Here is a 13775-nt window from a genome sequence, read left to right on the forward strand (position 1 = left end):
ACAATTTCATTTTTCGTACGGGAAACCATCCATCATTTTACTTGTTTCTTTTTAAATGAAATAGAATAAGTCGAAGAGTTAATGCTGATAGATTTGTATACGTAGGTACAAGTACAGTACTCTTCTACGTACAATACATGAAACAGAAAATCGAATGTAAACATATACATGTATATCACGTTCTAAATACATGATTTGTGTATTTTTTTTTATTTTAAATGAAAAAAAAAATTCGACTTATATTATATAGATATATAATTCAGGTCAATCGAAAGTTTTCTCATCTAAAATTCGACGCAAAATTATTTTTCTATCAGATTTGAAGGTTAGAATAACACACCCAAAATAAATCAAAAAGTTTTAAGCATCTGAACAATCAATCAAACATTATATAATTTGCACTCTCTTTTCTAAACTGATAGGTTTAAAAATCTGTGTACCTGTAATCTGGAACAAGTATGCCTAATACGAGCCATCCCCTCAAAGCTGAAAAAAAACACCTTATTTTCGCTGATGAATATTTTCATGATAATGATTTAGATATCCACAAATACCCTGACCATCCTCAAAGGTACGCCTTTCCTTGCACAGCATGAATAACTGAGATGGGCATAGAACCAAAACATTTTTTTGAGGAAGAGGAATTTTTATGTCTATTAAACTCAGTGGCACTGGTAAAGATGGGTCCACTGTGTGTATAAAATTTGAGCAAGATTGGAACACAGCAATCTAAAACAGAAAACATAAAGAAGAAAAAATTAATGATGAATATGTCTCAAACATTTCTGAAGAGTGATATAAAACCACAGACGACCACCAAAATCAGAATATATTATATGTTTAATTAATTAGTTTTATTAGAATCATTTGTTAAAATTTATGCAGAAACACTATTATTTAAAAAAATAAATATGCAGTTAATTAATTATCACACGAAACATTGACATGTTATATGACATATTACCTGCTAGAAAGTCACGTGATCGTTCCGCTTGGCTGCGTCCAACAACAAACCAGGTGTGGGAGAAAAGTTGACCGTCTTTCATTTAATCATCTGTCTCTTGCTGTGTACATTTTGAACTATTTTTACAGGATATTTCTTTATTAATTATAAAACTTATGAGAGGATTTATCAAAAGGTAGGTTGAAATTTTAGATACATTTCTTCCCTTCTTCTGTGTTACACAAATAAATACCTGAACAAATATAACTGAATAAATTCTTTGAACCTGCCCAAATGTCTCAATAAATTTAATGAAATACATTTTATCTGTAATGATATTTGTAATGAAATATTTATTCTATTGTATCCCCTCAATGTATTAGTAATTGTTTGTTACTATTTTACGTCAATTAAAATGTCATCCATGCCCGTAATGTGTACGATTACACGTGTTTCTTTGATTGATGACAAAAACACCAAGATCAACACATTAGAAACACACAGGAATCACACCTATTTAACGAACTAAGTTTTACAGACAAATACCTCACGTATACACATATTTATCTTGGTATTCTCTGGTTTTTTACCCTTCCTGTCAAGTTAATTATATTCTTATCCCAAGATTAGCATGAGAATATCATCAGGTTGTAGACCTGCACTTGCGGTACCTTTTCTCCGGAACAGCCACACGTTATGGCGAATACGACAATAAAGAAGACACGCGCACTGATCTGCTGTCATTAATCTGAGCAAGGGAGAATTCCCTTACCGCGAAAGCCCATATCGGGACATGTAGTGAAGTTACGTACGTTATTCCATATAACATAACAGTTATTGTAGACAACGCTTCTAAAGTGTAACATAAAAATCATTAACATTTTCATGCAAGGTCTTGTCAAAAAACATTTTTTGATCATAATAGAGGTGAAACTTTGCTAATCACTCCTCGGGAAAAGGAATGAAATACACACGCAGGAGTTTCAGAAATGGTGGCATCTTTTGCATAGAGATTATGAATTACTTTAAATCAAAATTGGTGTCCAAAACAAACATCTAAATGTGTTAGAAGTCATAAATTTCAGTCTTTAAAAGATTGGAATACAAAGTAGACAAATTTGTTTACCTGCCATTCGGTGTAACAAATAATGGTGCCAATAATCTGAAAAACTATGGTATTTATAGAGTTAATTATAATTTTTGTCTTTCTATATGACATTTGTATTCCAACAAGCAGACACTTCTAATATTTAGAGTCCTTTATGAGAATTTATGGGTCATCAAAAAATGCCTCAGCCTATACAAACCTTATATCTGATCTCCGCAGTATTCTTGTGGCCACATTGGTTACATTACCAAGAGAGAGACTGCTCACAAATTCATTGCGCTGACCGCACAAAATTGGCGGTCTTCTGCTTCTTTATAACTGCTTTAACGAACGAACAAACAAACAAATAACTGCTTTATTAATTTTAACATTGCGATTACGAGTAACTTATTTGTTGCAAATACTAATTCTTTGTGGTAAATGTTTCTAGCAAATGTTTTCCCAGTGCAGTATTGAAATAATACATCCGTATTAAGAACTCTTTTTTAGTCAAGGAAGCACATAACAAAGTGCCATCTCGAAAACCGTTCGAAACTTTTTCACACTGCTGAAGAGGACACATGGCCGTATTTTAAAAAATCTTTTATCATCACTTTGGTTTACAACATGTTTAAATAAAAATATCAATGTTTTTAGATGCTACGACATACTCACCTCTCTGTGTTATCAAATGCTGCTGGACACTTGAATAACTTATTCAAAAAAATAACTCTTTAGGTCTTTATATTTTTATGTTGCTCATTTTTAATTTTATTCACACACGTGACTTAGTTTAAAAGATAAGGCATGAAATGTGAGGAAATGAGTAATACTTACAATAACCTAGAATCTGATGAATCCACTCCTGTCCGTTATGTTTACTAATAAGAGATAAACGTTCTGTGATTCTGTTAACACAGATTGAACTCCCTCGCAAACTTTAATTGCTGCAATTAATAATTAAGATTCATTAATTTAGTGTAATGTAGTCATAAATTAACTAATGATTATGTACTTTTTAACAATACGGTTAACAACAAGTCAAATAGTGCATGATTTATTTCAGTGCTTAAGCACTTTATGTCCTAAATCGTACGAAGTATGGAAACTGTAACTCGAAAATTAAACTGCCTCATCACTGATTTGATGAAGGATCATGGAATATAAACAAAGACCATGACACATTTCCGTACTATTTAAATTCTTTATTTTACCTTGTACGTACCTTCAAGTCGTTATTTTTTTTGGAATTTTGTATGTCGAATCAATCTGTTCTCCTATTAGAATATTGTCGTTCTTTCGATGTACTGGTTCACTTTTATGCGAAGTCAGAATGTCACTTCAGTGGTCTCAGTGACAAAACATAAACGGGACAAACTTCTCCATTTAGTCTATCAATATTAATTTATCTTCCAATCATGAACTCACACGTTAGGCCTCTGATCGGTACTACCAAGAGAGATGAAGAACTATCTCGTATACCTTAATTGGCCTTTTTAATGGTTCATTTAGGCCAATAATTTTATGTGAATGATTCTGCCAATGTTTATCTTTCTTATTTAACAATTGAACACTTTCAGTATAAAGTTCAGGTCTCGGGATCATGAAACGTACTTGGACTTAAGATTTCAATCTATTACTTGTGAACTGAAATCCTTAATTTGCAGACAACAGCAGTTTCATGATGCAAGGTTGAATGGTAGTTTTATTTTGGACTGTTGTTCTTCTAAATAATTTCAATATACTATAAATATTTAACTTACGATGTTTCATGATCCTAGGACCAGGTCTTTATATGAATATTTTAAACCGTTTGTAGTTAAATTTTGATGCTTTTGGACAATGTCTTATAGCAATTACTGTATCCGGTCACTGGATAGGGTCAATTGGTTTTTTTGAAAACCCTTTAGTCTGCCTCACTCTGATCACAGAGTTTACCAAGACTTATTATCTATCTTTCAAAACTAAAGTATGTTTGAAGTACATTTTATGTCTTTATGTTTATCCAACGCAACAAAAGGCAACATTTTATTTTTTTCAAAAACGGGACAAGATAAGATATAGATGAAAAAGAAAGAACGATCAATTTTTTTTTATTTTGAAGTTTGACTAGCAATTCGAAAAATACAAAATACAGTGTATGTCGGAAATTAGAGCAAAATTGTGTAAATCTTGTGGAATGCTGTTTACAAAAAGTATTGAAATGCTTATAGGATCAGGGATCAAAAAAGGGGGTGAAATGGAAATAGTAACAATGAAAAAGGTGAAGATAACGAACAGTGTTTGATCTCAAAAAAAAAATACAAACAGTACAAATCTGTGAACAGGGCGTAAAACACGGACCCCGGAAATTCAAGATATGGGATCAGTTGCCTGGGAGGAGTAAGCATCCCCTGTCTAGTTGGCTAGTTGTAATCTCAGGGTTTCAAAAACTTGTCATCCACGACGTAAGTCAATGAAGCATCCTAGCGCTTTTATATAATGATGTAGCGGAAACATTTTTGTCAGAATGAATAATGATTTGAATATTAAAGTTTGATGTCATATTTCCATGCATGTTCTAATTGTTCAACAAACCACGCACAGTAACATGCTATAAATAAGAACTTAGGAATAGAAGGCTCTCAATCAACAGGTACCCATATTTTGTCTCTCTGAATGGAAATCAGGTTCATACTCAATTATATGCCATTTTTAAAATGGTTCTTGAGGTGGTGTTATCAAAAAATTGACTTTTAACAGTCCGTGTAACATAAATCGATACTATGGACCAGCTATATAACAAATAACAAAAAGAGTATCTGAGAGAGGAAGAATTGGGGGGGGGGGAGCAAGTGAGAGCGGCCAGACATGTATGAATGTTATGCATGACATTTAATTGTAACAAATTTTCTAATTAATCCTGAGTAATTTATCTCTTTCAGATGGCCAAAATGAATTTTACGTTGTTATTTGTTATTCTGGTAATTCTTAAAGGTATGTTTTTCTCATTTTTTAAATATTTACAAGTTTGAACATTTAAAAAAAGTAGCACAGATTTATATATTTTCTACTACCTTAAAGTAGAAAATCATCACATCGTTGTAAATGTTATATATTTCATTAATACTGACATAGCAAATAAGGAAAAATATATTTAACCAGTATTTATTTCTGTTTCAGTTTGCCATACTTATAATCGAGTATGTTATTACACAAATTGGGCCCAGTACCGACCAAGCAATGCAAAATATGTTCCCGAAAACTTAGATCCCTATCTTTGCACCCATTTAATCTTCGCTTTTGCCAAAATGAATGGAAATCGCCTGGTAGCGTTCGAATGGAATGATGAATCCACAGACTGGATGCGTGGGATGTGAGTATTAGCAGGATCTTGTTGTTGTTCATATAGATAGCTTCCGGTCCTGTTAAATAGTTGATTATAACAGAAAAAATGCCGAGAAATTTTAATAGATTTTAAAACTTTAGATGAAAAAATAATCATCACTTATTATTATTATTTTTATCTTTGCAATACAGGTTAAAAATGATGGGAGAATTACATATTTCTTTCATAATCGCAAAAGGATAAAAATTGTAATCGTATTTACATTAAAAAAAAGGCTACCACGTATATTCAGATCAATAATTTGGACCTTTGATAAAGCATTTAGAATATGTGTGAATTTGTGTGGTATTGAATAATCACATGATCTAAAAATAACACGTGCTATGACAGGTATGCCAAGTTTAATGACATTAAATTGAAAAATCCGGCGTTAAAGACCTTGCTAGCCGTCGGTGGGTGGAACATGGGGTCTAAACCCTTTACACAAATGGTAAAAACACACGAAAGCAGAGCAGAGTTCACCAAATCAACCATCCAGTTCCTCAGAGAAAGAAATTTTGATGGTCTCGATTTGGATTGGGAATACCCTGCTAATAGGGGAAGTCCCAAAGAAGATAAAGACAGGTTCACCAAACTTGTCATTGTAAGTTTTCTTTTAGCAAACATATATCATAGTACTCCACTTACATAAATCTGCCAAAAAGTGAGCGATTAAACTTTTTTAACATCCTTATAGCAACTTAGATCTGCATTTAACCAAGAAGCAGCGATGACTGGAAAGACGCCATTGATGTTGACTGCGGCAGTGGCTGCTGGGAAAGACAAAGTCGACACTGGCTACGAAATTGCTACAATTGCCAAGTATGAATTTCCTGAACAAGATACAGCTTAGCTAAATATCCTAAAATCATTCTCATTAAGTGGATCTAAAATCCTTCCATTTCGTCTTGGAAAAACTTTATTTTCATAACTGTATTGAATTTTTATTTTTCCAGACATATGGATTTCATTAATGTAATGACATATGATCTTCATGGCCCTTGGGAGAAAGTTACTGGACATAACAGTCCGTTATATGCCAGAAGAGACGAATTCAGCCCTGACAATCAATTAAACATCGTACGTAAATATAGCATATTGCATGTCTTACTATGATTTACTTCAAGACATACCTGCCACATGCAGGGTAGGGGTTGACACTACTTTACTTCACTTAATTTCAAATGTATGTATATTTTTAACTTCCTACAACGTACATTTTGGTAAGTCTTGACACGAAATACTTTTTATGATTTTTCTGCTTTTGCTTTAAACATACACAGTATACTTCCTTTACTACAGATGTACATATATAGTATATAACATAAAGCAAAACAACTACACTATAATAAAACTTGTCTGTTGTTTTAATAAACAGCGGCAGGCGATTTCAGATCCCACTTCTAGTATTTTTAGTTTCATCAGAGTGCATAGGGACAAAGGATAAACTACCAGAAACCAAGAAAACAATAACTAGACTATACATTTATATTACTTAGCTGTAATTGGATAAATTACCTACATGTTTACTATCCTTTTTCATCTTAGGCCTGGGTTGCAGAATATTGGAATAAAAACGGACTACCCAAAGAGAAGTTAAACGTCGGATTGGCTCTGTATGGCCGGTCTTTCACATTAACAGACCCCTACAACAATGGAGTGGGGGCCCCGGCCAAGGGAAAGGGTAACGCTGGTAACTATACCAGGGAGGCGGGCTTTCTGTCCTACTTCGAGGTACCTAGATTTTCTGTTAATGATTATTGCTTTATATCCATTGTACAAAATCAACTTGAAATATAAATGTATTCATATCTTAGTATTTTAGTATTTCAACTCATTTGATTTACTTTTCCACCCTTTAACGCAGAATCCGACGAATTGTACAGCCTGCTGGCTGTATATTAGAATTTACACTACTTTTAATTTTGTTACTTCCTATTTCACCCAAAACTGAATGTATCTAAAGAAAAACATATACTCATAAAATCTAACCTGACAATATGGCACAGTGTGACGATTCTTTTAATTCGGGTTTGTTTTGTTTCTTTTAATTCAGGTTTGCCAGAAATTATCGGAGGGTGCCCAGAGACATTACATCGCAGAACAGAAGTCACCCTACATCACCTACGCTGATCAGTGGGTCGGCTATGACGATATGGACAGCTTAGCTGTGAAGGTTAGTAGGGTGAAAAGCATGAAAGTGGTCGTGAAATGGAACTACATAGTTATGATTTTATCATCCCAAAATACCCTAAACTTTGCAGCCCAGTACAGGTTGTACTTTCTGCAATAATTTGAATACAGGTATTTAATCGAGAGAAAAAATACATGTAACTTGAGAAGATCTTCTCATCTCTATTGCTACATTTTAGGTTGATTACATAAAGAAGCAGAGATATGGTGGTATTATGGTGTGGGCGCTGGACTTGGATGACTTTAATTTTATCTGTAACTCCACCACCGAGACCTACCCGCTACTGAGGAGAATCAACCAACAGCTGGGGGTCAAAATTCCACAGTAAGTCACTGTCAGTCCAAACTTGTGCCATGTGGTCACCTTATAAATGAAGATGAACTGTGAAAAACGAAAAAAAAAAGTGTCAATCAATTATCTGTCTTGTACTTGCGTTCTGCAGCCATTTCGTGAGTCATCAAATGCCACAATTTGTCAGTATCGTTGTAACTTACCAATGAGAGTGTAAACCTAAAGGTCATCTTGGAATGTTGTTTTTCAGTTGTCAGAGGCATTGCTGCCAGACAGTGACCGACGAAAATATTGTAGCCCGAACAATTATTTAAAATATATGTTCAATCTCTAGATATATAATTATCTATAATTTACAGAAAATATAAGGTTTTCTTTCAACAGCGGAAGTAGTTCTGTAAATCGTGCTCCTCCATCTAAGAAAAAAGTGGAAATAAGGCATCAAACTAGTGGACCTAAATTGCCACAGGCTAGTAAACCTAAATTGCCACAGGCTAATAAACCGACGTGGTTTAAGCCTAATCCACAACGAAAGAGGTACCTTAATTTGATTTGGTGGAATAGCGATGTAGTTGTGGATTATACGAAGGGGTGATCTGAATGGAGTGTTTTAACACCTAACATAAATTACTTTAACATCTCTTGAAAGAAAGCAAGCATGGAGACCAATTTATGCTTTCTTTAAATTAATTTTTTTTTTCACCCGGTCTTTCTAGTTCTAGTGCATGTTATCAAAGTAGTGTTCTCTTTAACATTTACTAATCGATTCATTTAACACATTTCATATTGCTATTTTTGATGATTGGTGCTAGACAATGAATCGAGTACTAGTATCACATGTGTAACGAAATATAGAATATTTATTTCAGAAAATCGTATTACGAATACTCTCATACAGGTGTGCAAATTTCATTACATATGATGGCTCTTTCCTAATACACATGTACTTATAAACTCTTGAAAATTTAATGTTGTTTAAACCTGCTTATTTTTCCCTGTAGGACATCTCCAGTTACACGCCCTCCTTCTGGTCAAAGTTCTGGGTCAGGATCAGGACCTTCCAAGCCTTCCGCTCCTCGTGAGTAAACATTGTAAAGCACAGAATCGAAATATAGAACCAAAGATTTTCCATATTGTAACTTCATTCCGAAAAACCAAACTTTCAGTCGCATAGATTTGTAACATTGTATTTTTTTTTTTAGATGTAAGTTGTTTTTCCTTTACAGACAGTCCTAAGCCTTCTGGGGGTAAAAAATTCAAGTGTGAGGTTGGAGGAGATGGTCTCTATGCAAGTCCTTACTCATGTAATGAATACTACACATGTAATGACGGACACGCCCATCACTTTAAATGTGCCCAAGGATTACATTTCAGCAGCCAGTACAACTTTTGTGGGTGGCCCAAGGACGTGGTCTGCGATCTAGACGCTGCTCGTAAGAGGGCGAAACAAGTTCTTAGTAACGAACCCGAGCCTGTACATCTGCCGCCTAAGCCTGTCCAGAACACGCCCCCACCTATATACAATCCCGCACCAGAAAAGCAAAATGCATTTCAATTTCAACCAAAAGTGCCAAAACAACAACAACAACCGGTGAATCAACAGCAGAATGTACAACAGCAGACATGGAATCAAGCACCTAGCCAACCAAATGTAGCTCCACAACAGCCAAGGAGAAATATCCAACAACAGCAACCAGTGCAACAGACGCAACAAAGCCAGCAAAGGAATGTCATGGACTCCGTGGCCTCAAATGATCCATGGAGATGGCTGGAACCAGTTCAAGAGCAACAGAATCAAATGCCATTCTACTGGAACTGTTAGTACTTTGTATTGAATTATATCTTATGTAGGAAAGAAAATTTGTCTTTTGAGTTTTTAAAAAATCTATTTGTAAGTACGTGTTTTTGATGGGGAGACTTTTGTAATGTAGTTTGCTCTGATTAAAATTTATGAATTCCCTTAGGTTATGCGATGCTACTCTATCACAGAATTTGCTGTATTAGGGATTGGTTACGTCAAACATATATATCTCAGTCAAATCACAAAAACGTTTTACCTTGATAATGACGTTTTAAATTCAAGTTGGCAAAGAATAAATAATCGATACAAAACAGCGATAACTAGCATCCTGGCGTAAAAATAAAAAGAATTAAGAAAGAAAACTGCAGTATGTACATTAAGAGAATATACACTATACTGTCTAAATCATTGAGACCCCCCCCCCCTTGTTTTACCGATCAGGTGGACGATAAATTTACTCTGCTTTCGTCTTTCAGATCTGCGCCCGGATATGTCCCCCGATTTCTGCACTGGCAAGGAAAATGGTATGTATCCCGATCCAGAGAACTGCAATGGATTCATAGACTGTGTTAACCATATCTCGTTTAGAGGTATGTGTAGCCCAGGAATGGCCTTCGACAGCTCGAGACTTCAGTGTGATTACGCTCAAAATGTGCCCGGATGTCCAGAATCAATTTAGAATTTAACCATGGTTTGACATGCATAATCATATCCAGTTCACATGTAATTATTATGTTTTGTTCCTTTTTTATGCAAGGAAATTGTATATAGATTTTGAGTCTGTCCTCCTCAAAACTTGGACTTGACAATTAAAACTTTGTTTCATCAATTTCCATAAATATTTTTTCTTGTCTCACCTGAACTCTGTAGTGAGTTGAATTATTGTTGATTTCATACTTCTGACGTTTGATGTTGAATTATAGTAACAGCTGATTTCTTTATACTTCTAATGTTTGACGTTGAATTAATCAGAATTATAGTTGCTTTCTTCATACTTCTGATGTTTGATCAAACCTTTTTGTGGAAAATACTCTTTGACAACTAATTAATTCTCTCTTTCAGATGATTTACATATATTACATTTCATGTACAGGTATAATTTCCTTTCTTTTAAAATGCCGATATTCAAATCATGTACTATGCTTCGGTGTTATTTGCGTTTGTGTTTAATACATAAACTTGTGTTGCTTCTGGAAATCCCAGATATTTTCATTAAAAAGTGGAAGTAGTTTTGTGTACTCATTTGATTTACAGGAGAACTATGGCGCTTCCGGAGTTCCCCGAGTGTTGCAATAACACTTTTTTTCAAGTCGCGTTATGTTCTGTTTTTTTTTTTTTTTCGTATCTACTCCATTGAAAGAAATGAAAGCAACTAAGTTCAAATGGCAATATGGACAAGTGAGAATTTACATTTCTTATACTTGTACATTAAGGAGTTTTCATTATAATTTCACAGGTAGTAGTCTCATTCTTTTTCTAACCTTGAGTCAAATAAGCTGCTATGATCAATGTCCGGCATCTGTTCACTATTGTCCGTGTGCTGTCCGTAATTTTTTTTTATCTGAACTACTGGACAAATTTCAACCAGAAAGTCTTCAAAGCATCCTTTGGTAAAAGGTATTCGAATTTATTTGAATGAAAAGCCGGAATCCCTGTAAAGGAGAATGAATTTAATTCTGAGTAGTGAGTGAAGAATTTGAGAAAATATATATCTAAAATCTTCTCAAGAGCCACAACTTCATGAGTTTACTTTCAATTATGTTCGAATCACATCCCTAGGCCTAGGATGGGGCCCTGATAGGAGTTAAAATCTAGCATTTAAAAATAAAAGATCAATCTTTGAAAACATTCCGCTCAACAAAAGCAGGGACTCAATGACTAAAACCAACAAAATAGCACGACATAGAGTTTGTTCAAATCATGGAATCTCGACCAGAAATTGTGCCATAAATGTCCAAAGCTTTACAAAGAAATATCAAGAAAAAAAAACATCATTGGAAAATACTGATAAGTGTATCAGCTTTACCTTGATTAATGTAAGCTTATAGTTTTCTTTGGAATAATATGAATTACACCATACTCTATAACTGTGTTTTCCCCCCTCCATAATGAAATGTTGGCAATTTAATTCGGCGACCACTTCAGCATTTCATTTTATTCAGGTAAAATTATCACAGAATGTCATGATAACACACAATTAAAACATTACAGATTAGCCCACTAATAGAAAAAAAAAAAAACAGACATTATCTCAGCACTATGCTACTTAATAAAGATCTAATTGAGCATATACATGTATTATTATATAAATTACATGACATACAGATGATAGGTATTACCTAAGGATAGCCCATAAAAGCCTTTATAAAAAAGCTTATTTCCAATGGGGTCCTTAAATTACAAATACGTTAGTAACAAAAAAATTACATTAATAATGGAATTTAGGCAGGGTACTTAAATGAATATAGCATAATGCTTTGAAAAATGACATGTTTCTCATTACACATTTTCCTTAAAAATTATCACAATAATGCTTATAAAACTAAAATAAAATTAAATAGAAATAAAATTAGACAAGCCTTCACGTAGTATCACTAGCATTTTTAGATAAAAAAGATCTTACAGCTTTCTTAAATTTTTGTTTAGTACTCATCTCCTTGATCTCACGTGGCAATGCATTCCAGTCTTTAATAGCATTATAGAAAAAACATGTAGACTCTTTCCCTTTTATCTTAGGTACATGAAAATTCTTATTAGTTGCACTTCTTGTTATATTATTATTCAGCACAAAATGATCATGGAGATAAGCTGGTGCATTTCCATGATATATATTAAAAACATGGTTTAATCTTAATTGTTTAACTCTATCTTCCACTCTTAACATATTCAGAGAGTCTAAAATATTACTAGAAATACTCTCTCTTGGACCAAGGTTTAAAATGAACCTTACTACTTTGTTCTGGGTAACTTGTAATCTGTGTTTAAGTTGCTTATTTATTCCGCAATACCAAGAAGAACAGGCATAGTCAAAGTAACACTGTATCAAGGCAGAACATAGGGTCTTTCTAGACTGTGTACTAAGACAAGATGCATTTCTATATAAAAATTTAAGTCTGGCATTAACTTTTTGTATAATGCTTAATACAATATTTTCACATGAAAGAAACTTGTCAATACAGATTCCTAAATATTTAACGCTTTCAGAACCTATAATAACATGACCATTGCACAAAATTTTAAAATCTGTGATATTTTTAAGCTTTCTCGGAGGACCAAATAAAATAGATTCTGTCTTACCTAAGTGAAGTGACAATCTATTATCAACTAACCATGAAGAACATTTATCCAGAACACTGCCCAGTTTATGAGCAATAATAGCAGGATCTTTGTGTGCATAAAAAATAGCACTATCATCAGCATATAAAATTAATTTACAGTCATCATCAATACTGACAGCCATATCGTTTACATAGATTAAAAATAAAAGAGGTCCTAAAATACTTCCCTGAGGAACACCACAGTTTATCGAATTAAAATCTGATGAAATGTTGTTAACATGGACTTGTTGCTGTCTACAGGACAGATAAGATTTGAACCACGCAGTGGATAAAACTCCTAAAACTTCTAACTTATCACATAAAATTGTATGGTCAACAGTATCAAAAGCTTTTTGTAAATCTAACATTACCATACCTGTAAAAAGCCCTTTAGATGTATTACTTTTAATAAAATCTAACATGTGTATTAAACAAGTATCTGTTGAAAATTTATTTCTAAAACCTGATTGGTATGAATACAACAAGTGATTATTGTTTAAAAAATCTAAAAGTTGAACATGAACACATTTTTCCAAAATTTTTGACACTATACACAGTATACTGACTGGCCTGTAATTTCCGACTTCAAGGGAATTTCCTTTTTTAAAGAGAGGTTTGACTCTCGCCATTTTAAAGTCTTCTGGTACGGTACCGGTGATTATAGATTTATTTACAATGGACATAATAGGTTCCTTGATATAAAAAGCACCATCTTTTAAAAACCTTGCTGGTATATTATCTAAACCAGTACTTTTGTTTACATTCAGATTTTTCA

The 13775-nt window shown here is 33.6% G+C and overlaps 1 protein-coding gene across 1 annotated transcript; it reads left to right on the forward strand.

Annotated features, from left to right (window-relative positions):
- The first annotated feature begins 985 nt into the window (after positions 1–985).
- On the forward strand, positions 986–10913 carry LOC133205470 (acidic mammalian chitinase-like). Its single transcript, XM_061341295.1, has 12 exons — positions 986–1139; positions 4955–5006; positions 5193–5385; positions 5749–6001; positions 6095–6219; positions 6354–6477; positions 6946–7131; positions 7454–7573; positions 7770–7915; positions 8884–8960; positions 9109–9699; positions 10160–10913. Exons 2-12 carry the CDS (start codon positions 4955–4957, stop codon positions 10360–10362), a joined length of 2070 nt encoding a protein of 689 aa, XP_061197279.1. The 5' UTR covers positions 986–1139; the 3' UTR covers positions 10363–10913.
- The last annotated feature ends 2862 nt before the right edge of the window (positions 10914–13775 follow it).

This window comes from Saccostrea echinata, unplaced genomic scaffold (assembly GCF_033153115.1).
Source record: "Saccostrea echinata isolate AGI-Se365-2 ecotype Australia unplaced genomic scaffold, CSIRO_AGI_Sech_v1 ptg000002l, whole genome shotgun sequence".
NCBI classification, from domain to species: domain Eukaryota; kingdom Metazoa; phylum Mollusca; class Bivalvia; order Ostreida; family Ostreidae; genus Saccostrea; species Saccostrea echinata.

Bases quoted from the DNA above. Each gene is read 5' to 3' on its own strand.
- LOC133205470 (XM_061341295.1), top strand. From the start codon at position 4,955: ATGGCCAAAATGAATTTTACGTTGTTATTTGTTATTCTGGTAATTCTT. The intron at 5,386-5,748 runs GTGAGTATTAGC...GTGCTATGACAG, and splicing joins ACAGACTGGATGCGTGGGAT to GTATGCCAAGTTTAATGACA. The intron at 6,002-6,094 runs GTAAGTTTTCTT...ACATCCTTATAG, and splicing joins GGTTCACCAAACTTGTCATT to CAACTTAGATCTGCATTTAA.